Raw genomic sequence first — 27,265 nt, 5'->3', positions numbered from 1 at the left:
CCCGTACTAGGACACAAGTGCTTCAAACATGCAGTTGTACTCTTTTTCACACGGGCTTTTGAGAAAGATGGAGTACTTTGAGTTCTGGGGTCAGAGTAATGACTGGAATTATTCCTGCAGTTAACTGAAATACTATTCTTGTTTTTAGTGCTGGGAACAGTAAAGGCTGAAATAGGCAGAAATTCAAAGTTTATCGTTTTGATTTAGCAAAATCAATCATTTGTATTAAACTGCAACTAGGTCGTGTTTTAAGTCCCATGTACAAAAATAAATACGAAGCGACCGATATGAGAGAGCACAAAACTCTCTGAAAACAGGCACCAAATATTTCCTAGCATGACACACAAGACGCATCAGAAAAGAGATGACAATCTAAAAATGGCAACTTTTTACCATCTATCCCTTATTTGTTTAAAAAATCCTTGTGATCACAAGCAGTAAAACCATGTTGGTTTGCTCTCAGAGCTTGGACAGCAGTGAGGCTATAAAACTGCTATAACCTGCCGAAGTACTGAGAGGACTCAATTGCCAATTAACACAATGAGCATTTTATTTGCTTTAAAATTCCAATACTCAGCAATGCCAATGTTTGTTGGCAGCCTAATTAATTCCTGGATTCAAATTAACACCACAGTCAGTCCAAGGACCCCAGGGAACAAAAGAAAACCATTTTAAGTAGTCTTTTTGGCTGAGTCTAAGCTCAGATGGTTAGCACTGAAGAATTCTTATAAGCAGCAGACAATAATCACTTTAATACAAAACTGACATCCTGGAATCTGTTCTCGAGAGAGTGGTGACACACATGTGAACTGAATGAGAACACGAGTGAATTGTAGGCATTGTGAATTCTTGTCAGCAGCTACAAATTTATGAATGAACAAAGTGAAAATATAAATGCATTTCTTTGGTAAAAATACATGTTCCTCATATACAAACAAGTATTGTAAAACTTACTTTAGCTTGCAAGACCCAGTAAGTCTCAGGCTTAAATGACTGGATTTTGTCGTGCCTTTCAACACAGAATCCGAGTGTTGGGGTCTGACATGGCCCAAAGGAGATGAGGGAGCTGTCTAAATTCCCATATTTCCCCTGAAAATATTTAGTCTGAAACCTAAGGGGGGTGGGGGGGAACAAACAGGAACAAGCACATTAATATCCTCATTCCCATGAAAAGCAAAAGTTTTCATTAACTTATACACACAAATATGAGTAATCTATTAAATCATTCAGGTATTAGGAAAAAAAAGCATTCCGAGAAATATCATCTCTTACAGCTAATTAAGTCATAATTACTTTGTCTCACTGAATCCTGTTTATTCCCAAAGAAATGTGGGAGAACATCATAAAATAAGATCATACCATAGTGGCTGATAGTACTTTACCTAGCTCAGTTAGAGCCATAAAACAATTTTTTATTTCTTTTTATTTATCTGTGTATAAAATTGTTCAGTTTGGTGCTGAGAAGAATCAGCCACTAGAGTTCCGAGACATATTTTGTGGACAGAGCAGTATTCCTGAACCTTTCATAGAACTGTCTGTAATCTATGCTGTCACCTTGTAAACGCACAGCCAATTCTAAGATCCAGCTCCTGGCGGGCATCCACTGAAAGAGCTTCATTGCGATTGGGTTCTCCCAAGTGATTCATGGCATTGCAGATGTCTGTGTCAGTAATAGAACTGAATTTAGCTCTGTAAATCGTCCTTTCGGTGCTACGAGGTTTGTTCATAACAGGAAGAACAGCATCAAGAACCTAATGAAGATCAGAAGCATATTTTAAGAGTATTTGAAAGGTAAGGGCTTAAGTCAGTTTTTCCTCTCTAAAGAAAAAAACCCCACTCTCCACAAAATATTTGCTTATATGTAACTACTTTCTTAATTCAGCAAGATGTCATGTCAATACACTAACTGATAAGCAAGAGCAGTATTTGTCTATCCACTCAGAAGTGTATTAAGAATTAGCAAAACTGAAGGATTTATTTATTAAACAGCAACTGCTGGAAGTGAAGCACTATTCTTAGCTAAGTGCAAAGACATTCACCAGCACAGCTGCAGCACCTTTTGGTGAATATGCATCAGTTTCTATCTGGGTTTATTCTACATATTGCCAGGGCCCAGTTATGATACAGTGGTATTTAAAGAACTTCAAACAATTACTTGATAAGATGTGCTTCTTTTAAACAAGAAATACTCTTCACGTAGACTTCTGGGAATAGTATGTTAAAAAAATATCTTTGCACACCCAAGTTTTAGTTCTATACCTTTTACATGCAGAGTCCACATTCCTGTGGTAAGCCTACACTTAAAAGCAGCCTCTATGCTCAAAAGTGTCTAATTGCTTAATGAACGAAAGATAATAGAGATGAAGTTTTATAAGGACAGCAAAATAACTACTCCAGCTGTGAAATACAGACCAATTCTCAAAGCACTGGAATGTTCTAACATTTAAGAGACCTTATTGTTCATCTCAGACGAGCAACATCTATGAAATTGATTTATACACTTTAACTGACATCTTAAGAGTTCAAAAGCACATGAGTTTTTCTACCAAGGCCCTCCATGCCTTTAAAACTTTATTCAACTTAGTTTGAATTTTACTGTATAGTCATAAAACAATACACTGATAGTATTGTATGTCACAGACAAATACATTATGGTATTATAAGTCTTAAAAATGGAAATCTTACTTCAAAACAGATGTTTTCTCCTTCCTTATCACAATCCAACCACAAGACAATACAATCACAGCCTCTTCCCTCCACCTGTGAGAAAAATTAGCACAGTTCTTCAGCAACTCAAAAAAAGACCTACCTCCTCACTAACTGTATACTTTTTGTTTCTGTTTTAAAGTACTAGAGATAATTTATTTGGTGCAAAAAGGACTGGAAGAATAGAGCAGAAGTGACAAGAAGTCTGCAGGTACTTAAACAGTGGCTGAAGAGAGAAGCAAGCTTCATGGGACCAGAAGTCTGCCTACAAGATACTTTTCTGCGAGACCTGAAAAAAATCGGTATAGCTCTATAGCGGTGGAAGTCTCCTGAAACTGCCACAGTCTGTGTGTGCAGCCTTGGGCACAGTCCCTTCCCCTTTCTGTGCCTTAATTTCCACATCATTAAAAAAACCCCCACACCAAGAAACACTTTCCTAGTTCATAAAGATACCATGAAGTCTAAATTTGTCTGACAGAAATCAGTTTTACATCACATATACTTGCCTTTCAGAAACAGTATTATTTTATAAAAGCAACCAAACTACCGCTTTCCTCTCAGAGGGGCGCATGTGAAGAGTGAACGATAACCAACGTAGACTTATTTTAAAGAAGGCATTTACAAGCTATGCCTTGCACTTGCTGTTAGAAGCAAAACATGCATCCAATGCTCCAATTTTGAGAAGCAGGATATCCGCAGTCAAAAAACTCAGAAGGCAATGGCAAAAGTTAATTCAACAAGGCAAAGATTTCAGACAGTGTAAAAACCAGTACAATTAATAAAATAGATCTAACCATGACAAAGAGCTGCTTCCTGCAGGGAGGAAAATCCTCATTTAGGAACATACGCATTTCTTTTGGACCCTAGAAGGACTCTAGCATATTGCACAGCATATTGCCAAACACTGCCCACTTTTGGGAAGCAGGTGAATAGACCTCCTAAATCAAACACTCAACAACCTGCAGCGTGAGAAACACTACATTCAGATGGCCCGTCTGCCTTAGTAGAGGGAAGATATGTAACAAATGTTTTAAAGGACAGAGTCCTCTGGCATTACCCTCCAACAGAAAACTATCTGTCGTGAAGACAGACTCAATTTTTTATACTGGAGTGAAATAACTGACACACTCTAAGGGCTGGAAGAGGGTTATACTTCTGGTTCTTAAATAAAGCTAGCTAGCTAACTTACAAGAATTTTTTTTAGAAAGCAAGGCTAATTCATAGCAAAATGCTACATCACTCTTTCAAATTTATTAATAATTTTTACTGCTTTCCAGAACCACAAAACAACTTCACTTCTTTTTCTTGGCAGGATAAAAATAGGTCTCATTGATTTGTATCTAAAAACAGGAACAATGAATCCTTGAAGATGGAATATGCTCCAGATGAAATAAAGAAAAAGAATGCCAAGACAAAAAGATATCTCTCAAATACTACTCATAAGAAAGAATACCTGTAAAAACTTCACCATGGTCAGTTTGGGATTAGCTTCTTTCTTTTCTGTGGGAGCTTTGCTAAAAAGTTCTGCTGGATCCACTTTGTCCCAGCTGTTATATTTTCCTGAAAAGCAAAAGTATATTAAGTAGAGCTCTAAACATATATTTAAAAAAAAAGAACAAACAACGTCACTTTGCAGAACACTTGGCTTTCAAAATTTGTATTGGAAAGTTTTCTACCCTAACACATCTTGCTTTACTGTATATCAAGGGACCCCTTAGCTTTTTATGTGAATTGCAGCTGTCATTTTGAAACATGACATACAAAGGAAAAAAAAAGAAATACTACACACCTTTCAGAAATTTTAACATGAGCTATGAAAACACCTTCTGTTGTACAATCAATTGATCAGGCCAAGGGGAGGGGGCTATTTTTCCTTGTTTTCACAGTGCACATATAACATTCACATTGCAGTCAGTTTTACTGCTCATTACTTATGGCTAGTTATGTCTCAGCCCTAAAGCATCCTGCGTCACCTTCTCGTATCAATGCATTTGTTCATTTCCATTTCTCTGAAGTAACCATTAGTAATATTGCTTAGCAATTACAGGAAACTGTACCTCTTTAAAGCACTGTGTAAATAACTAAAAATTCAGTCCTCATAAAACTTGTGAGGTAATTATCATTAGAGGAAATACAGTAGTCACATGACTAGTCCAACACTTCAAAGCAAGTTAGTGACAGGATTCTTTGTGCATAATCCTTACCAGATATCTATTTTGCAGTAATACACTACAACGCTTCAGAGAATATCCTTTTGGACTCTGCATTCTTTAATCATCTTTCATCCAAAGTACCAAAACATTTTTCCAGGTAAGCAAATTGAACCTCATCTCCCCTCTTTTTCCAGGGATATAATTCAGGCACAGAAAAGGTAAGTGGCATGACTGAGGTCACGCAAGAAGTCAACCAGAGAACTAGAAACAAAAATCAAGAACTGCTGACCACAAGTGATCTTTTCATCCTCCTTTTCTCTCTACTTCTCTCCTGAAAATTCTTCCTGAATTATTTCAACAATCAGTATTTTCCTATTAGAAATCCTTGACAGGTCTACAAGCCATATCAGTTAAAACATCTTATGAACAGACAAATACCTATGAAATCCAAAGTCATGACATGACCACATACAGATGTCATCTTGAAATGGGCACTCTGTCCTACAAATGATCCACTGTACTCATGCACAGAGCATGCACCATTCAGTCCCTTGCGAGAGGACATGTTTCCTGTGAAAATAAGATCATAAGTATCAACAAGATAAAAAAACCCTATCGACATAGGTTATTTTGTGTGAAATGCCACCCCCCTTTTCTTAGATCTTACAGCTAGGGTCTTCCTGATCACAAAATTCTACTCATGGATCAAGTTTTTATTTCAGTTAATTACCACTTTAGACCTTTTTCAAAGCATATTTCATTTTCAGTTGAAACTATCCATTATCTGCTCCATCCTTTTCCCTCCCACTAGAAAATCCTTATGAAAATACAGCTAGTTTTCTAGACCAGTACAGTTATAATTAACTCATTCTATCTTCCACATGATTTATAAAATATTTACTATAGCTTCAAAAATCTCAGAACAGCAACTTGCTACTTGATTGGCACTTTCCAGAAGCCGTATCCACTAACACACACTACAGTTACATAAAATATCAAAACCAGATTCCTTTATTCTTGAATAGGCATCAGCACATAAAAATAAACAGAATGTGAAGAGCCACCCAGTTCTTTTATGAACTGCAACCTGTCCTCAGCCACCATTCGCAGGTGGCAGCTGCCCCAGGACAACCAAGTAACTGACCAGGGTGTTTCTCAACCTCCATTCATCTACAGCAAAATCTGGTAACCTTCGCATCACGCAGTTTGCCTCTAGCCAGCTAACACTTATCTCCTCAGTTGGGTTGTGCGCTCCAGAGTACTTCAACTCTGCCGCTGGCAGAACAACAGGCAGAAGGACTGAACCGACACGCTTTCTTTCCTACCCCTTGAGAGGATCTTGGCGATGGACTGAGCCAGAGAAGGCTTCTCTGCGACCATTAAAACAGTCTTCATTTTCAGTTGATGAGACACAAGGTGCCACAGGGCTTAACAGTACGGTCTGGGTTTACTGGAGACCACGGCACGCAGCTCACGAGTGAAAGCCAGTCCTCAGCCTGAAAAGAGAGAGCGCATAAAACGGGTTTACTGCAAAACCACTTCCAGTAAAAAATAACTATGAAAACTAGAAAGACAGTGACAGATTTTGCAGCTCCTCGCAGCCGGGGAGGAGCGCCCTCCCCTCGGGACTTCGCAGCTCCCGGTGCCCGGGCCCGCCCCTCCGCCGCCGCGCCAGACCTTCGCCGAGAAGCCCACCGGGGCAGAGAGGCGGCCCGCAGCCGCACGGCCAGGGAACCGCTTCAATCTGAGGTGTAACTAACAGCCGCGGCCTGCCGGCAGAGAGACGCCGAAAGGAGCCGCGCCGCCGCCTGCCCCGTCCCGTCCCGGCGCACCCTGCGGGGCCAGGGAGCCGCCCGGCGCGCTGAGGGAAAGAGAGGAGCGCCCCCCGCCCCGCCCGGCCCCGGCGCCGGCCCCGGCCCGCACCTCAGCAGGCGGCCATGGCATCCGCTTGCACTGCCGGGTCACGGAGCCGGAAGGCGCGGGCGAGCGGCACCGCCGGGCTGAAGCGGCACGGGCGGGCGCGGCACCCCCACCCCGCCGTGGGCCGCCCGCCTCCGCCTCGGCCTCGCCCCTCCGCGGGGAGCGCGCGGCGCCCCCACCCCGCGCCGGAGGCCGCCTGCGCGAGCGCCCCCTGGCGGCGCGGGGGAACGGCGGGGGCGGGGTGCGCGTCTCTCATGCATGTCTGTTTTATTCCAAGGACTTCGACAAAGCCGAAGCTCGCGGCGGGAATTGATATTAGATACGTAACTGAACACAAGAACATCAGAAAAATGTACCGCCACCGTTTCCTTCCGCAAGCCCATGCACAAAGTTCTGCCACTGGAACCGCTGGGCCCATTTTGTACTCGCTGCCTCACATCAGGCCAGCTGCGCACAGACTTCTCTTGCTTTAAGTTTGATTATTATCAAAGGTGCACAGAAAACAGACATAATCAACGTTCTCTAAGAAAACCCATGCACACAAATTGTATCTGCTTTATTCAAGCAGCTTAAGTTAAACCAGTCCGTAATTCAGTTCCTAGTTTCCATAGACTTAAAACACTACAACCATCAGAGAAACCCAGACAAGGTAATGCAAATAATATTGATGTTTTGAATGATCTTGAATTTGTATCACAAATTCTTGAAAAATGCATTTTTTGCACATTAAATTTTAGTTGAATGTTGATTTCCCACTTGGAAAGAACAAGGAGGGAAAGGAGAGCAGGAAGGGAAGGCCCAGGCAGAAGCACACCCTTCCCTCACCCCACCTTTCCTCTGCAAGGAGGCGAGGGCTGCCCCAGCCAGGTCCTGCCCGCGGGGCCGCAGCTCCTTTCCCCGGGGCTGTGGAGGGGCATCAGAGGCCCTTTGCCCCGGCTGCCACCCCCTGAGGACGCTGGGCCCTGCTAAGGAGGCTTTGTCAGTGGACTGGAGCAGTTTCCAACCTCTCCTGCAACCTTCAACTCTTCCACGTGTCCTGAAATCTTTCTGTCAAGGGAAGTGCTAAAGAGGGAAGCCCCAAGTCGATGAGTTTTAGAAGCCCTTTGTGGGCTTCTCAGCTCAGCTCTCTGTTTTTACCCCTGTGGTGTGCATCGATCATTGCCAATGTTTATAGCGCTTTTCCAAGAGCTGCTCAGTACCATACAAACCCGAAGAGAAGGGATTGGGAAGCAGCTGGGACCAGGATGTATATCAACCTCACGCTGTCTGGAATAAAAAGGAACTAATTCACCTTCAATTAGATTAGCAGACAATTAATAGATATTAAAGTTACTAGTGAAAGAAAAATCAAAACAAATCCAAGGCTTTTAATTCTTTGGCAATACTGAAGTTAGAACTTCTTAAAACAAACGTGTTCTGCTGTTTCAATGCCTGGTTCCCTTTGACATCTGGGGAACATCTGGAACAATCAGGATGCAAGTTAAAACCAAGTCTTCAGATATGTCAGATACATATTTTTCAATTTCCTCTAGCAAAAGCCCTCTCCAAAATCCAGTCTTTCTTTTCTTTTTGAATGTGCAATGTAACATGCAAATTCAGACTTGTACTTACCTGTCAAAGCGCAGTCAGGTCTCTCCGATACGTAGCTGAGGGACTCTGGGCACTTTGAGTCCCCGTGTACCACTGTGTTGGTACAGACGCGCATGTAGCTGGTTCACTGGGCCACACAAAGATTTTCCCGGCCTGAAGGACCCCCTGCTTACTGGACAGCCCACGTACGCCAGCCCTCCTTAGCCTAACTCACGGAGCACATTGGGACATCAAGTCACGACAGTCGCTTTGAAGCGCTTTGGAAAGCCCTTTGCAGCTGGGAAAGCCTCACTCCATTTCTAATCCTCCGGCGTGGAGCTGCATCAGTCCCGCCGCTGCCGAAGGGACCAGATCACCCCCAGCCGGGCTGGGGACAGGGGCTCCGCAGCCCTGCACCGCAGGTTTGGCACGGCTCTTGGGCCAGGGTGGGTGCCCGCAGCGTGTGCCGGCCGCTAGAGAGCACTGCCGCCGCAGGAGCCGCCGCCGGAGCCGCCGCCCGGGCCGCCGCCGCCGCCGCCGCCGCGGGGGTCACCGGGCCAGGAGGCGGGAGCTCGCAATAACACTTCGCAGGGACACGGGTTTTACCCCGTTTCCGTCACTTTCTCTAGCGCAGGACGGGGCTGCGGCTCAGGACGTTGTAAATTCACTTCGCTCCAAGTCGCATCGTATTTCCCCCCGGGAATCGGCTCCTGCCCGGTGCGGCAGCCCGGGAGAGCCCCGGAGAGCCAGGCTCCCACTGCGACCTCCTCTCATAGGGCTTTTCTCCTCTGTGTGTTACTGCTATTTCAGGTTTGGCGGCCCTTTCTTTAGAAGCACTTCTCACTGTACTGAGGAGGGTCCAAAAATGATCTTGCTTGACCCCACCGACCCTGCCGCAAGTGTCTGGGTCTGGGCAGCTCTTCATTCCCACCGGGAGAAACTCCGGGGGAAAGAGGCCATGTTTGCCAAGACACCAGTTACCCACAGCGCTGGGGCAGGCTTCACCCAGGACTACTGACAGCCCCGTCCTTTACTTTTCTCAGCTCTGGCTGGTGTTTCTTCACTTTTCTTCTGAAGAGCTGGTGGCCATAAACACAGCTCTCTAGCTGTATGAATGGGGCAGAATAATAAAATAACAAAGCAAGTAACCTCTCCTATGGTGTTCTTAGAGAAAACCAAGTTTGTTTCTGGGTTTAAATCATTAGCTAGATTTTGTTTTACATTGACTTGGTAAGCGTATCAAATCAAGAGATCTGCAGCTCTGTGTAAGCACTTTGCACACTGAGGACACTTCAACCTCACTGGTCCTGCTGCCTGTAGAATCCCAAGTTTTTCAACACCATTTATGCCCCAGGTTATTCCACTGGGTAGTTATTTAAGGAGCCAAAGCCCTCACCCCAACTGAGATGTCCATGTCTCACTTCTCCATCAGGAGAGCTTGCGCAGGGATTAGAGCTTTGGACCTCCTCGTCCTGCCAATGACTCACTGATTCACTTTGGTAACTAACGCCTTGGTGCCTTCTCTCACCTCCAGCACCCGAGTAGCAACTTCCCTCTTCAGGGATGTTTTACAGATCTGTATGTGTAAAGCCCATTTTAAGAGCAAGATAGAAAAAGCTACAGAAATATAAACTATTGTAGGGAGCATGATCATTCCTGTTTTGCTTCCCTGGGCTCATTCTTGACCTTAGAGTAACTTTGTCCTGTTTGTTTCCAAACACACTTGAAAAGATTGCCGTGAAATTAATAAGTATTGACAGGAGGGTCAGGCAGGCAGAAACACATCTGGAAGGATGCCACAGACATTAGAAAGGATGAAAATGCAGGTCAAATTATTAAAATAGTTTTTCTTTTCTTCTTTTTAAAAACTAAATAAGAACTATGAGGCCACAAAAACGTGCCTGAAATCTTGACTACAAATCTGGGCTCCAGATACTTCAGTGCTGGGAAGGAGGAGACAGAGCCTACCACATACAGAGCAAAAACAGCACTTGAAGTGTTTTGTGCTGGAGTGAAAGTTATGCTTGTGCCCCTTATAAGAAATTAAAAAAATAATCTTTGAATAATAGAAGGGAGAGAAGAGGTTGAATGTTGATGAAACAGGATATTATTAGTTGCTGGGACACACACGCACACACAACACATGACATATCATTGGATCTTGACTCTGTTTTCCCCTTAAGTAGTAGCCTTTCCTTCAAAGGAAAATGCAAAAGTTCACAGATAACCAAAGCTCTGTGTTAGCAAATATCCAGGCTTCAGTCCCATACATATTCAATGTACATCTGCCAATTAGTACAGTACTGCTTAGAAACAAAGTCTCACCTACTAAAATGAGAGGGGGGAAATATCAGAATAAAGAGACTGTGGAGTTAAAGCCCCTATTTATCATATGTAGCATTTCTTCTCACTTTAACGCCAGCTTAAATTGAAGAAGAGGTGCAGAAGGGATCTGTGTGAATGGGAGTGGATCCACAGGGATGGAATGAAAGAAACCAAACACATGCTTTTGTTCAGGTTTGATTTTGCACCAACAGCTGTATAATCCAGCCCAGTTTTGGTATTGACAATAATCCATAATCCAGGCAGGATAACACAGTCCCTCTCCAAATGCAGTCTGCAATAAGAAAAAACAAAAAAAAGCAGAAAGAAACCCAAAGGCAACACGATGGTGACCATTTGAAACTCATGCCCCTATGTGTACATAATTGTACTGCAGACCTTGCAGTATGGCTGGAGGAGGCACAGACCTCAGCTGCTTTCATGGGGTTACTTGCAAATTAACAGCAACTTAGCTGTGGCCACACAAGGTCCCAACCTCCAAGCAAGTACCTGAGACCTGGGTAGTGCAGCCCATGTGGGAGCCTATCTGAGTAGAAAGATCTGCCTAAGTTGCAGTCTCACTACTTTGGTGTAGGCATGCCCTGAGATCATTTGCCATCAGCAGACTCAGCACGCTTCACTGTCTTGGGAGAGCTTATCCTCCCAGTGCTCCCAGGGGAGGTAACGATGTCTTCATGTCACACATCAGGGAAGCCTCTGGCACAAGGACATTGATGTGCAAATTTCCCAAGAGCTGAGCTAGCTCCCCAACTCCTGCGCAGGGTTTCCCAGTTGTGGTTGAGCTTCACCTGAGACAACTGGCTTTGTTCTGCCCCGCACTGTGGAGCTTCTCATTTCCTACCCTGAAGACAAGCTACTGCTGCCCACCCTCTCTTACACTGGCTCAGGCAGGGCTGGCACTGAGACCAAGCTAATAACTGCCCACCTAAGCTAGATTATGTAGAGTTGCTCATGTCTGCTCCATGTCCCCCCACCTATACATGCACTGTAGTCCCAACTATAGTACTGCAACATGGAGACATTCAGGTTGACCTGTCAGAAATCCAGCACTGGTCTGGCAGAACAAACTCACATGTACTCTGGCCGTGCTGTGCCTGTACTGAGTATCGACTATATTTGCAGTTTTGAAGTTCCTGTTCAAATGATACAAATCTAGATAACAAAGTAGCATGCCATAAACAACTCCACTGCAAAAAATAATACCTGGATGTGAGGAAATACATAATTTGTAATTCATAACCATACAGGGACGTTTAGACAGCCTTGTAATGTTTACTGTATACCTAATTATTCATGTCTTTGCTTTGTAAATATCCGAGTTGTGTAAATTAGAGGTGAGGTAAATTCTTGGCTGTCACTTTGCAGAAATCTCAGCTGGTTTTTGAACCAGACTGTTTACTGGGTTTGGAACTTGGAATTTCTGCTTTGAATTGGGGTGAATCCTCAGTGCTGAAAGAGCTCCACCAGCTGACCCCAAGTGGAGCAAGCCAAAAGCTTGTCTTTGCCTGAATTTTTGCATCTTACTCCACCCAGGGTGGCGCAGAATTCAGGACTTTAAAAACTTAATCATATTTTTATATGTTCTATCCTTCTTTTTGCAACCACATTTTCTTATAGCCTTTCTCTGTCCTACAACTCTGAAGTTAAAACAATCCAAACAATTGTAGCTACATTGCTCTTTCTTTGGGAAGGATCACTTGTCTCCCCTCAAGTCTATGACCTTGCTGAGGTTGAAGCAGCTGTGAAAAAAATGAAGAACGAGCTTTGAAAAAATACCCAAGACCCCTTGTTACCAGAAACCTCTTAGAATGCAGTTCACAATTACAGTGTTTTTAAAATTATACCTACATGAGAGGCTCATATAGCCTCTTCCTTCTCCTGGCTGTCTTTGCTACCTAGCCTAATCCCAAAACTTTGTCTGTGAGTTGTGGGGTTGCTATTTCACTGGCTGTGGCCCTGGTCTTTGAGCTGTGAGTCAATTTTGCGTTATACATTTTGAGCTAACACCCACGCTTGTGCTGAAGTCCAAATTTGCCTTGCATCTCTACTGTTTGGAAGTTGCTTTGGGTCTGGATCCACGCCATAGCTCCCTTGCCACCAGCTCCAGGCACACACAGAGTCCAGGGAAAAGAGCCCCTCTTCTCAACCAACCCAATTGCTTGTTATAAAACCTTTTACCTCTCTCCTACAGGAGATCAGCACTTCCCTCACTCTTTACAATTAGAAGTAAAACCAAAACCAATTGGGTAGAAACGTGGTAGAGAGGAAGGAGTCTGACATTTCATGTTAGCTACTGACTCTTCTGCTTTGCAGCTCTAAGCAGCACATTGTAGTCTACATTGGTACAAACTGGCTTCAAAATCCTACCAGATGCAGCCTACAGAGCTCAGCATCCTCTTCCTGAAGTGTTAACTGCGATATACACTGAGAAAGAGTCCCCAAATTTTGGTTCCCTCTGTAAAGCTCATGGTAGTGCCTGCCCAGCCTCCCCACCTGCCCTGGGCTCTCTGCACACTATTGCCTGGTCCCAAGGCAGCTCCATTGTTCCTGTGTCTTTTCTCCCCACTTCACAACACTTCTGAACAACTGCAGCACAGTAAAACATCCAAATGGGGCGATCTCTCTAGCATAAACTGTTGAGGGTTTGATTAACAGAACTGCTGCATTGTGGCTCTTACTTGCAGCAGTGTTGGCACCTTTGTGAAACACGTCCTATCAAGACTATTTTACTACAACAATGAAAGCCTCTTTACCTGGGTTTTCTTCTACAGCTGTGGCTATCTAACTCCACCTGGATAGTAAAGGCTGTACAGCCTCCATTCAGACTACCTTCAATGAGTTTGTTAGCCCATAAATAACATCAATCAGCAATTGTTTTTGAGGTAGGGAAGTAACTTGACAGATTCTTTCAAAGGAGAATTAGGTTCCTAATTATCTGTGACCTTGCATGTTTCAGAATCATTACAGCCGTTACAGGACATCACTTGTCTTTACTTTGACTGTTCCTGCTTCCTTTGCATTCTCCGACATTTTTCCTATTGATTTTCAAAGAAACTGATGGGGTCACGCTGTGGCCCTCAGCGGACATGAAACCTCAGTACCTCTAGCAGCTCATAATCAGGGCGTGGCATGAAAAGCTGTATATTGCAGGACCAGTTAAACTCTGAGCCCTGCAGCGCTGCTGCCTGGGAGATTGAGGCCGAAGCAATGTCCATACTGCATTAGGGTGGACTTGCCAGTTAGGCCAATTGCCTGAAAAATGGGCTACCACCCCAGGGAGCTGCTGGGATAATTCAGCCTTCCTGGGACCCTCCTGGTTGTGCCGCAGTTAAACCAATGGCCTGCAAAAACAAGAGTCAGGCACACAGCCCATATTTTCATGGATTTCCAATTGCTTGCTACGGGCGCTTGGCGGGAGCGTAGCTGTAGCTTTTGCAACAAAACGTTAACAGAGAGGAGAGCTTTGCGCAGTGACAGGGCGGTGCGACTGGTCCTGAGTGTTTTGAAACTGCAGTCATGCTTGCAGTTTGATAGCTCTGGAGGTATTTTAATGCACAGCCTGCTGCCATCATTGTATCACCTGAAGTTGAGGGGAGAGAGGCTGGATGAGCCAGCAGCAACGTGGTATTTTACACATATATTAACTATGAGCTCAAGATGAAATCAAAGAACAACCAGCTGTTGAGAACATTTCCATGGGAGGTGCCTGAGGTCATTTTTCCATAGTTTTCAGAATAACTCAACATCTCTGCAGAATTGTCTGGAAAATATTGTGTCCAAGACACTTACTCTCTTTCCATTTTTGAGCCTCCATGGGTGGAGTGATGGAAGGGGTTAACTGGGCAAGAGGAGCTTGAATTCTGGAGACATTTTCAGATACCTGGGGTACCTTCGGCTCCACAATGTTGACCTCTGACTCTCAAAGTTTATCAGCACATTCACTAATCAGGGGTGTTTAATGGAACAGCCACACGGATTCCTGGCATTCTTGAAACGTTATGACCCTGTCAGTTGTATGAAGACTAAAAGTCTCTTGCTTTTGAACTCACTAGAGTTTGCACTGTCTTAGAAGCCTTTGATAAATACTTGCTGGATTTCTTACCTAGCTGCTCTAATCTGCCTAAGGTCATCATTCCAGAAAAAAGGTTTTATTTTGTGGGCATTCATCACTTAAATGGATCAAATCAATGCTTTCTCAAATTCTGGAGTGGAAAAAAGCATTGTGTGCCATGTTTATGAAAGCCAGCAGATAAAAGGTTTATTTTCATGTTACGTGTGGGGTTTTTTGTGTTCACTGTCCGTCTCTAAAGACCAGTAAAAAACAAATGTCAAATATGTTTTTCCACAAAAAAACCCTAACATTACTTAAATACATCTCACACAAGTACCCAAAGGTTTTATCAACAGAGTCCATGTGCATGTTCTTCCTTCACAGTTCACACTAGAGAGTTTAAGGACAGAGGTCTGGATTCAGTTACAATCAGAAATCCAAGCCTGGCTGGAGGAATATATGATCCAAGCCTTGTCCACAATTTTAATGGACCCAAATTCAAATGGGTTGAATTCCCCATGAATGATGTACCCAAGTCACTTTTAAAAATTAAACTAGAATTTAACAGTCACTTTAAGCACTTTTAAAAATGTCCTTCAAGTCCAGGATACAAACATAGTACATCAATGTCCAAGTAAAATAGTTTGAATTTTGAGGAAGAAATATTTTTGTTGAATTTCTTGTGAATAAGCTCCATACAGCGCAAGCCTTGCTGGCACAGATAAGACTGGATAACTCACCAGTGTAAGAAAGCCTTGTAATCAGGATACTGGCAACAGGCAAAGAAAAGAGGCTGGAAATATCAAGAGTTAACAGGTGACTTGATATGGATGGCTGTCTCTGCTACAAGGCTTTTAAAAGCAAACAGTTCACATAATTTATGAATGGTTTCATAGGAAGGCTCACGTTTATCCCAAGAGGCCATGCCTCAGCATAGCAGACCTCCCAGGAGACTTTTCAGGTGACTCTTCCTTTATCAACCTCATTTTATTACTCCTAGTTCTATTCTTCTGCTGTTTCTCATGGTATCTCTTGAAATTTTTAAACTCATCACCTATTGGCAGTTTGTCATTAGATTACATTGTTCAGCTGAGCCACACACCCTTATTTTGAGACGGACAATGGCAAGAGCCTGACCCTTCACAGGGAAGGGGAAAAGCACATAAAAAGAACTGAGGAGGTCAGATTCTGCACACGGTAGGAGCTGAGATGCTGCTGTTAAGCCGAGCATTGAGCAAAAGCATCTCACTTGCAGGCTAACATAATGCTCGCCCGTTGCTCCACATGCACCATCCTCCACCTCTTGGCTTTTACCTGATGTTGTGAGGAGCTGAGGAATGGGGACACACAGTGAACAAGATTATTTCCCCTGCACTCGACCTCACGAGCACCCAGGCAGGCACGAGCTCACATGTGGTGCGGCACAGCTACCTTGTGTTTCCTGCTGAGCCTCCTTATGTGGGCTCAAAACCTAGGAGGAATTTCATAGCAATTCTTGGGCCATCTTGCTCTCCTCATTACCTCTCCTGACCTAGCAAATGGGGGGCAGGACGGGAGTGAGCTTTATATCTAGGTCAGATCTTAATCTTTTTTTCCTTTACTGCAGAATTACTCCCTCCTATCTCCTCTCAGCTCTTTTTCAGGTTTGCCTTTCAACTGCTGGTTGAGCACTTGTCTGTCATTCTCTCCTTCTGCCCTCTTCAGCCCAGGGCAGAATCATTTGTACTGAACAGGATGGCACTTTATTTTCTGTCTCGGACTTTTCTTTTTCACCCTATCTGTCATATCCCCACATCTGACTGATGTAATACAATGAGATACTTAAACCCACAGAAACTGTGCAAACCAGATTTTTTTTTTTTTTTTTTTCCCTTACCTAATGGCAGAGCAGAAACCAGCTGGGGAGCCACTGATGTAAAACTCACTTTACCAGTGAGACTCACTTGTCTGTCTCCAGCCCTAGGTTCCTCTGGTCATTGGGCCATGGAGCAGGTGCAACCACTCTATCTTCAGTCCAGCAACTGCTTCACCCAGCATGCAAGGCCAGGGAGGGGGATTGGGCATGTCACCTAGCAGTGCCCTGGGCTCAGAGGCCAAGGGACCTGTTGACTTTCACTCCATACAGTTCTGATGTTGGGCATATCTCTGCTGCCTGACCCCTCATCCTGCTCTGAACCGTATTACCATCAACACAACATTCACAGTTGCCTTTTCAAGGTGACTTGGTCCTGTGTTGGCCCACAGCCGCACTGGGACTTGCCCCACACCCTATATGCAAAGCCCTGTGCAAACATCCTCCTTGCAGCCCCGACTTTCCCTTGGGTAAGTGGCAGTCCAACACAGAGGCTATTGCTAATAAAACCCTGGCACACACCACACAAGGCTTTGAGTAGAGCAAAATATAATCACTGATTTAACAAGTACCAAAATAAAACTCAGAAAAATTACCACAATACAGGAAATTGCAGAGCAATGGCAACCACAAGAAGAAAGCAGAAGAGTAACACAAAGGTCTTGAAAGGCTGCAGCAGCAGGGCAGAGACATGGCTCTTCCTGACCCCTCTCTCCTTGCAGAGGGAGGAAAACTCACCTCCTCCACTCAGCCAGGGGCCAAGCCTGCAGTTAGTCACCCATTCTGGATGACAACAAATACATTAATTTAGCCAACTAGCTAGAAGTAAAGCCTTTGAAAGAAGTATGAAATAAATCATGGAAACCCCATGTTTAAGAGCAGGCAGCGTGACGTGAAACCTCGGCCAGCTGTGACCTGCGTTAACCCACCCAGGCTCTGGCACTTGAGAAATGCCAGAGAGAAAAGTTTTAGAGATGATCGCTAACTTGTACAAGAACTGCCGCTACGATCATCCTCTTCTATCTACCCCTCTCAGGGAGGAAGGGGCTGGAAAGGCAATCCCAACTGCTTTTCTTCTCCTTTTCTTCTCCCCTTGTGCTTGTGGACTCTGATCCACAACATGCAGCAGAGCCAGGCTGTGGGCACACATCTTCTTCCAGCTGCCGGTGTTTCAGCTGAGAGGTAGCTCTCCTGGTTTGCCCTCATTTCTCATCTCCACAGCCTCCTCCTGCCTTTTAGAGATCATTGCTATTTGAGAGCTGAGCATCTTGTGTGGCATTCAAGAGAAGATGAGTTAGTTTAAAGCAGCAGAGCTTTGCCGAGCTGACCTGGCTCTTCTAATTCAGACTACGCCACGAAGGGAGCAATCATCTCCAGCAAAGGGAAGGACAGCAAGTAGATCAGAGCTGGGGAAGGCTGGAAGAGGAATCAGAGGGGGATGAATCTACAGACACAACAGCTAACAGAGCCCTGGCTGCCAGACTCAGACTCTTCAGTCAGAGACAAGTAGGTCCCATATTTTGACCACATGCTTATTTGCTGTTGCAGTTTCTTTGGTGTGTGCGTACAGGGATGTGCCAGTGCCGAGCAGCAGGCAGGCTAGATGGTCAGCTTGGACCTCAGCCCATCACTCAAGAAATGCATGGCAGAGCAGGAAACCTGCAGGGCAGCCAGGTCCTGGCTGGCATCTACCCCCCCATCTCATCCTTCTCTCAACTTGCCCTCTAAGAGCAAGTTCTGCACTCCTGGTAGAGACTGTACATTGAATGCTCAGTAATGCTAGGAAAGTACTGAGTTTTATTCCTTCACATTTGTTCTTTCCTCCCCTGTTTGTTTTAGGGAAGGGGCGGGAAAGCAAACTCTAGAAAGTGTTTGAAACTTGCCAGTCCCTTGGAGGCTGAAACATTTTCCACTCACATGAGTGTTACTGGTTTAAGATTATAGGGCAAATTGCTCATTTATGGCAAAGCTAGTGAAACGTTAATGTGTCTGTATCGCTGCTAAGGCTGCAGGATACTTTGGCTACTGGTGAAAGTTTAATTATCCAAGCTTAAGTGAACAATTTAGCTGAAGTGAACAGTTGGTTTCATGCTTCACTTACTGAAATGCTCTGAGCTGCGAGGCTCCCCATTTGCTGCAGTTTGCTGTGCACTGGATGTGGCTTGCTCTCCATGTGTGCCACTTGTGTCTGCTGCTCTGATTCTTGTGTGCACTGTTAAATTGGAGCAACGAGAGACTTTATGGTAGACAAAGTGATAGCTGGGAACTTCAGTCACTGCCCCAACAGTTGGCACTCATGGAAAGCACCGCAATCTCTGTGAGTTCCCAGCAGAGAGGAGGCTCAGCCAGAGGACGGCTGGTTGGGTCCAACTGCACACTTGAAGGCAGAGGCTGCTTCCACAGCTCCTCTACTCCAGCACCTGCAGAATTCTCCCTCTTTTGCTCCTTGGATGAGAAGTTATTTTTGGCTGTGTTTTGCTATATTAAATATTAGCTTTAGGCTTTCCCCTATGTACTGTGTAATCCTGTTCTGTGTGGGTTTTATATATTGTTCTTTTGACATTATCACTATTGCATATTAATAAATTAAACTTTCAATTCATATTACTCTCTTGGGCCAATGTATATTGCTAGGGGGTGAAAAGAAGGGATTAAACTGGCTTAAGGTGTTCTGCTCTTCTACCATGTTACAGCAGATGCCTAAGAAGGATCAGGGAGTTTTCTTGGCTCTGAATTGTTATATTAATAGCAGAATTGTGGGGTCATAATTTTTATTACACTCTTTTAATAAGCTATTGATGCAGACACATTTTACACCTATGGGGAAATATAATTATGCTGGAACATTAACATTGGATGTTCTTAGCAGAATATCACAAGGTATTAGGAGGAGAACAAGCCTTCACGTTACGTTGATTGAAGTTTTAGCAAGCCTAGCGGGGAGTGAAGGTTCAAGATAGAGAAAGAGGAGTAAAACCAACCTGAATGTCTCTAAGTTTGGGCTTTGAGTTACTAATTAGCATAGCAATTGGGGAGCTGGTGGCATAGACTGAACTCTTCAATAGGGGCATACACAGGTGCATGATGTGATGCTGCATATAGTCAACAAGCTCCAATAATAAGAATGCACTGGAGAAAAGCCCCCTGGTAGGGTACAGCTTATGCTGGGGCATCAAGACATATGTTGCATCTCTGTCTTATCAAATGCAGTGTTGAGTTGTGGAAAGGTGGGGCAGAAAATGAACCAATGTCAGATGCAAGTGACCCATCAGCTAGCTCCAAAACAAGGGAAGAGCTAAAGTTGAAACAGTCTTTGAGATGGGGTTTGATGAGGCAAAAGAGATTAGATACTCTATGAAACCCCTTATAAAAGGCAGAATGACAGGGTTGAAAGCCACAGACTAGGAGAGGCAGAAAGCTCTGAGGTGGGCAGCTACTCTGTGTTAACTCCCATGCACCAGAGGAGCCAGCGCACATCCAGCTGCTCTGCAGATGCAGCCTCTGCCCAGCCACCACCACTTCTTCACTTAAAAACAAACAAACAAACAAGAGCTGAAGCCACATACTTCCCCCAGAAACCCCATGCCCAATTAGGCTATAGCAGGGTGTCTGCTAGAAAAAGCATCTTGTTTTGAACATATTTGATAGCTCTTACAGCCATTCTTACTCCAGTTGTTTCACACTCAGGCAGCCAACACCACAAGCCCTGCATCTGCACTGTCAGACATATTCTGTCTTAAGCCTATATTCTGGCTTAAAGACACTCTCCCCAGAAGATCAGATGTTCCTGTAGCCTGATAATCACACAGTGTCTAAAACATGTACAGTGCCATAGGTAGACAAATATGACTTATTTTTACTGACTATTGTTATTATTTTATACTGTAGCACTACAGATATGACAGGCTTTTTACAAACATTAAAGGAGCAAGTTCCTTGTTCTGAAAATCTCACCAAGAACAGAAAACTATTGCCTTAACTCTTTTATTTTGTGGCTTAGCACTTGCCACCACACAACAGCTGAGATACAGGCTAGTTCTACAGAGAACTTTGCATTTGTGTCCCAACCGGTGATTCCTGGGTTATGATTCCTGCTTGAAGCCCTGTCAAATGTATCTTAATTTGTTAACAGTTTTGCTCCATTAGGCTGACTCTGCTAAAAGGCTATAAAAAGTAATAGTCCATTTGTGAGTTTACTGCTATTAGCTACAAGTGTTAATTCATGCGCAAAGAACTATATAGCTATATACATTCAGCCAGTAATGAAGTAGAGGAGATTACACAGTGGGTGAGGAAATTATTCTCATTGTAGATTTGGTGCATATTCGTCTGTAAACAGTCACCACTCCTGCATCAAGAAAAAAGTGATAACTTCTTGGTTTTAATCACACACTGTCAGTTCTAATTGCTTCACAAACAACATCACGGGGTGCGTAATTGGGCCCTTCAGCTTCTCCATCATAACAGCATGACTACTCAGAAGAGGAAAACAAATCCTCACCCATTCCAAAAGCTAAAATAAAGCAAGTGATGGAAAGGGAGCCTTCTAATTTCTGTGCAAGTCCTGACCTACCTGTGCAAGGTAACACTTACATGTTAATGCTTAATTAACATGCTTAATACTTAAGCAAGAACAGGGATCTCCCCAATGAGCTACTTGCCGGGGGACGCATAGACAAAATTATTGCATTTGGAAAAGTACAGACTCAAGCCTGCCACCTGCTTTCACACCCATGCAAAGGAAGATGAGCTCATTGCCACCTTTCACTGCCCTGTTTGCCAGTGCTTTTCTTTTCCCCGGGACATACAGAAAGAAAAATGAAGCCTGGCAGGTGCTGGGCAGTAATTTTTTCTGCAGAAGTGCCTGTTGCCTCCCCAAGCACCAACACAGCAGCTACCGCTCTCCTGCCCCGGCACTGCCTGCCAGCACTGGGCAGAGCCTAGACAAGGGCCACGAAAGTGCCTTTGCAGCAGATCTGCAGCAGGGTCAGGTCTTTCAGCGATACCCTCAGGCAGGCTGACATCACGAAGCACCACTACTCTCAAGTAAGCCCCATTAGGGGCTTAAATATAAATATGAGCCCTAAATATTAGGGATAATTTTTTTTACCAGCAAGAACAAAATTCTGCAAAACTAAAATCCATCAAGGATATCAACTGAACTCAATGTTCCCTAGTCTTGTAGAGCAAAGAACTGTAGTTTTCTAAGATGGTTCCTAATCATATGCCTTTTCAGGAGACCACAGAATGAGGAAAGCCTGACAGCTCAGCATCCCATTGCTGCAGCAAAATAATTGCTCAAACACTTTGCAAAACTGCATCAAGGAAAAGCCCCAATCCAGCAAAGTGCACGCTGTGTGTGCACGCAACTTCACTTGCACATATAAGCCATACTTCCCGAGAAGCATTTTCTGGCTTTCTGAGTACCACTACATCAGTAGTGTAACACTGAAAAATTTTTGCCTGGCTTTAAATAAGAAAAATAAATGTGGCTGTGAAGATAAGATGAATAGGAAAACAAAAGAACTTATGATAGTTAAAGCGAGACTCAAGTAAGACCACATGGAATGAGACAACAGGGAAGCTGAGCAAAGAAAAATATTAGAAAAATGCAGGTCATATTTAGTGGAACAAGATCTTGATAATCTGAGGATGTTTGCAAGGCAGTGCTAGTTCCTGTGGGATACCAAGTACTAAAAACCTGGCAGAATTTGTTATCCTGGGTTAAAAAAAAAAAAAAAAGTAACAATGTTTCTAATTATTTTATTTAAAAAAGGTGGCAGCTCCCTGTACAAAGGTCTCCAGAAGAAGAAAAAAACAGGTTGCGACTACGGGTGTCAAGAAAACAAAAATAAAGCAATATACATGCAAGAATCTCATGCTACATCACACAGAGCAGAGAAAGCCCAAGGAAGCTTAGCATTACTTTGACTGTCCAATATATAGAAGCAGGAGACACTGAATCCCATTTTAGCATGTATCTGGAGAAATGTTTATAAGCCCTAGGGAAATTATTCTCACCATACCTTATGAGAATGGTGAAAATAGGACTACTTCTGTGACACACTGGTCTGCAGTGGCATGTAGACACCTATTTTCTGTGCACTAGAGACTATATTATGGTCATATGCACATAAACATATGGTACCTTCTCCCATGTCAAATCTGCCCTGACTGAAACTGTGCTGGGAATATTTCATTCAATGCTTAGTTCCTGAAAAACATTTGCTTGGTCCAAACTTCTTGCTTGTTCTTATTTGAATGAATTTTAAGAGGGTAACTTTTAACAACGTTTTCATTGAATTCCACCTTGTTTGCATTACATCACACAAAAATGCACTGCAGGAAGGTTCTTCATAATGACATTATGCTATTAGTGATAATGGGAGAAATTGCGATATTTAAGTATCAACAGAAATAGCTTCATTGCCTTTCAGAAGAGATAGGAAAGAGAAAGAGGGACAATCGGTTGATATGTCAAATATCCATAGACAAATGATGATTCAGAGAGGGGTTATAATGGTACCAAGACTAATGAGACACTACAGATAATATAAGGGACACAAAATTGAGTTCACTTTACAATCTGAGTGTATTATAGAGCTAATCAAGAGGAAGGAGGAAAACAAATCATTGCTTGTAGAAGTGGAGAGGGGGGTGGGAAAAGAGTCAGCAGATGACTCAGTGCTCCTGGGTCATTCCAGTTTCAACTATCCATCGACCTGCCTGGAGACGTTTGAAGAGCATTTTTAAAAATGTTTCAAGTGTGCACTATACTTTCTTGACTGAAAAGGCAAAACCAGGACAAGGCAGTGGGGTATATTTCTAGATCTGCCATTTACAGCTAGGGAAGAAACAGAGCAGAAAAGGAGGTCTTGACAGTAGCTGATTAGAGACATAGTTGTGCCTGCTGCAGGGAAGCATGCATTCACATCAGCTAATACTGCTCTGTTGATCAAACTTTTTTTTTTAAATTAAAAAAATGTTTTGCATGTACTACTCTTTTCATAACACAAGGTGTTTGGTTTTAAGTTTTAGGTTTACATCTCTTTCACCACCCTGCTTTCCCTGTATGGGAAGGAACATTTGACACTTTTACAGTCTCTAAAGGGCTCCCCTGCTAGCCAAACACATGAAAGCAGCAAGCATCCAGCAGTCAGTCAAAAGATTTGAGAAACACCCATTCAGGATTCACATCTGAATACTGGAAATGAAAATGAGCCAGACCCAGGGTGCATCAAGCTCACTGTACCTCTGGGAACAGAACTCAGTACAGCGAAAACCTGACATTTCTTATTGCCTGCCTGGGTCCTGTGCTTTCCTGAAAACTTGTTCTTAAGTGCTGAAAGTTAGAAACTCTTTTCATGCTTTGCTTTCCAAATTTCTCAGAAGCAAAGAGACCATTTTGCAACTTCTGTAACAAAGTATCTGATGCTGTCTGATTACATTGGGTATCAGCACTGGGAGACTCTGGGTTTAGGTTCTTCAGAGAAAACTATTCAAAAGCTACTGTAACTGGAGCTGATTCATCCTCTATCAAGTTAAAGAGAAATTCACTAATATATTGTAGCCTTTTGTGGACAATGCATTATATTAGCCTATGTGTCTTGTCATAATGTATTCCAAGTGATATGTGACGACGGCAAATCTGTTATCCATTAAAAAGGTGCTGAAGACCAGCTTGTCGGAAGACTTTTTTCCCCAATTTTACTCCTCATTAGTTTTTGAAGCCTGGAAGTTACAGAACAAAGTTCATGTTAAAGGCTACCACTAATATTATCATGCTGCTTTAATGCTGAAGTAATCAAATATGTGAAAACTATATTCCCAATTCCTAGCACCACATTTTTATCCTAAACATTAGAAAAGCATACACATCCTGGAGAGAAAAATGTTTGCAGCTGACTGATATTTATCTGAAAAGCGTGATTTCCTCAAAAGCAGCTTGATGCAGCTTCCTGCCTGCATGTCTTGCACCGCTGGGGCTCTGATTCAATACTTGCGTACTCTGCAAGTGGACACACTACGGGGTGTAAATTCATCAACTTCTACTGAACTTCATATTCACATGCTGTTGTAAAGTGAGGTCAGAATAAGACTCTAGGCTTCATTTAGCAGTATAATTCTCTTTTCATGAGCTTGGAAGGGGTTTTTTTGTAATAAAAATGCAGGGAGGCAGAATTAGTTTTATTCTCTAAAAAAAAAAAAATAGTCATGGATGTTACTTTGTTTTTTTAGGGAGGAATTGATTTATATTTAGGCATCAGACATTTTCCTCTAATTGAACTGAGTCAGGTGTTTTCCACCCCAACCTTCACACACAAAAGTTCTGGAACTAACTTTTAGAGCTTTCTCCTTACCTCAGCTAGCAAGACATCTTGGACATATTCACTTAGTCCTTCCTCAAGGAGTTCAAGATTCATAACAAAAGAGTCTGCACATCCATCATTTGGAAAAACATGCCTCCATGCCAAAGTTTTCCAATCATCTTTCATGTTGCTTTTGTAGGATCTATTTGGAGAGATAGTTCAATGCTATATATCAGAATTTGTGATGATTTAGAACTATTTTATAAATCAGATGAAGACTGACAAAGAAATTAGTATATCTTGGTATAATCTTGTTCTGAATGATGCTGTTGAGAAACATCACATTGAAGCTTAATAATGTAGAAGCAGAAACTTGTGGAATTCAGAGTTGCCCGGCAAAGCCATAGTCCCAGGCTGCACAGAGGGCAGAACAGAGAGACTGAATATCTGATAGAGAATATGATGAAACTCATCTGGTAGGACTCTGAGTGGTCTCTTCCAAGTACTTGGACAATAAGTTTCTTAAGGTATACACATAGCTTACAGGCTTTGCTTGGTGCAGGTAACATTTCCCTCCAAAAAAATTTATTCCAGAAACTATGTTATTAAGTACTCATAGTCAGCATTATTCAGACTTCTCACCACCAGAGATGCTCACCTACCCTATAAAGGACTGAAGCCTGCCCATGTAGCTGTGCACAGCTATAACAGTAGGAGTGAGGTCTATCATAGTAACAGAGAAGCAGCTCTCAGAGCTTTTTCTGCTCCCATGAAAGAAAACAAGCCTTGGAAGAGACCCTCAGAAAGCTTTCCTGGCCAGACACAGCTATTCTTCGTTCCTGAAAAGCAGCTATTCTAAGACATCTCTTTGTAAGGACAACCCTGTGAGAGCACATGGCAGCTTTCCAGTATTAACATTCTTTTACTAAAGGTAAAAGAACTTTATCAAGTAGTTGGGCTTTCCTGATCCCTTAAAGGATCACTTGCAAATCCCTCCATATATTTGTAAAGGTTTTTAAAGAGATCTCTTTAAAAGAGGGAAGCACAATGGTAGAAGACCTCTCCGTGGCAGGGCTCCCAGAAAGAAGATTTTGCACTTCTGTTCCCCAGTAGTCGCCTTCAGCCTTGTTCTTGCCTAGAAAGTGTTGGAGACCTTCGCTCACATCTCTGAGTACAAGGAAGTTTCAGCATCATTTTAGAGGGTGGGAGCTGACAGCAGGCACCACCTACAGATAGGACTGTTTATGCTGATGTAGGATAAATGGATGGAGATCTCCATTAATTGTAACCACTGGAGTAAACCTGGAAGTGTTTTCTTGTACAGAGAGATAGCAGTGCAGGCAAGGAGCACAATGGGAGCTGCGCTATAGCTGCAATTGGTTCTTTGCAAGGAAGGTTCCTGCTATTAATATCATTGCTATCATACCAGATAATAGAGTAAAAGGCAGCAGCTTGCAGAAAGGCTTAGGCTAGTGTAAACTGAGGAGTACTCTTTCGATTACAGCGTGGGGTAAAGTCCACAGGGTGTTCTCATATCTCTGCAAGCTAAACATTCATCGTACACCAGGACAGTCCTGCTATTTGTATTGCAGTAACACCTAACAGACTGACCAGGAGCCGGGCTAGATGCTGTGTAAAACAGTAGGAGTCAGGCCTGCAGCTGCCTTAAAGAACAGGGACAAGATAAATGTTGGGAAATAGGAAAAAACTGCTGTCCATCACAGTGTGCGAGGACAGATCCTGATCCCTCCAGGGAAGGCAGGTGTCCTGTGATCTACCATGAAAGGCAGATGAGCTCCCCCCGAGAAGACAGTGGCACTGCTTGGGGCCAGTCCCACCTGTCCCTGGCAGTGCTCATGGTGGCAGAGGGATGTTGCTTGCCTCTACAAAGGTTTGAACCCTTGGGAGAAGCGCAGCTCTTCTCTTCATGCACCAGTCTTTCCTGATCTAGTTTCTGTTCCTTCCTGCAAAGCAGCCCTGTGCAACATGCAAGTCAGGGATGGGGAATTCGCCCCCCTGCTCGAGCCCTTTGGAAATGGCTAATTTACTACAACATAGGGAGAGAAAGAAAGAAGGATAGTGAAACGCAGCCCAGTCTGGGCCTCAGAGCCATCTCAGGTTCAGGAGGGAAGGAAAGCACAAAGAGCTCAGAGACCCCCCAGTCTGGCTTTTTGCAGGACCTCAACATATCAAATTGAAATGGGCCTCTTTTTGCCCCTGGCTGTTCCTATAGTTTAAATGCTTTAACCTTTAAAGGTAGCATTCAGGAACCATGGTACTTAAGTGTTAAAGCTAACTTGGAGTGTATTTTTGCAAAGGGGAAGGAGTTTTACAGGGGCTTTTACCTCCCAGATTTGCATTT

The 27,265-nt window shown here is 43.5% G+C and overlaps 1 protein-coding gene across 3 annotated transcripts in view; it reads right to left on the bottom strand.

The window, feature by feature from the left end:
- TOP3B (DNA topoisomerase III beta) overlaps positions 1-27,265 on the bottom strand; it is an 88,979-nt gene that overhangs the window by 8,286 nt on the left and 53,428 nt on the right. For 2 of the 3 annotated variants that reach the window (XM_050906517.1, XM_050906518.1), the window contains exons 2-7: positions 6,185-6,355; positions 5,298-5,429; positions 4,160-4,266; positions 2,686-2,760; positions 1,555-1,751; positions 955-1,111 (exon numbers count right to left, since the gene is read on the bottom strand). In XM_050906517.1, coding sequence (XP_050762474.1) covers positions 955-1,111; positions 1,555-1,751; positions 2,686-2,760; positions 4,160-4,266; positions 5,298-5,429; positions 6,185-6,254 — 738 coding nt within the window. In that variant the 5' untranslated portion in view covers positions 6,255-6,355. Of the gene's footprint in view, positions 1-954; positions 1,112-1,554; positions 1,752-2,685; positions 2,761-4,159; positions 4,267-5,297; positions 5,430-6,184; positions 6,356-6,536; positions 6,581-27,265 lie in introns of those variants that run through there. The other variant, XM_050906516.1, reaches the window with a different exon arrangement.

This window comes from Gymnogyps californianus, chromosome 16 (assembly GCF_018139145.2).
Source record: "Gymnogyps californianus isolate 813 chromosome 16, ASM1813914v2, whole genome shotgun sequence".
Classification (NCBI taxonomy): Eukaryota; Metazoa; Chordata; class Aves; order Accipitriformes; family Cathartidae; genus Gymnogyps; species Gymnogyps californianus.
Note: the sequence above shows the minus strand (reverse complement) of the source record. Positions and strands in the feature narration are given on the sequence as shown.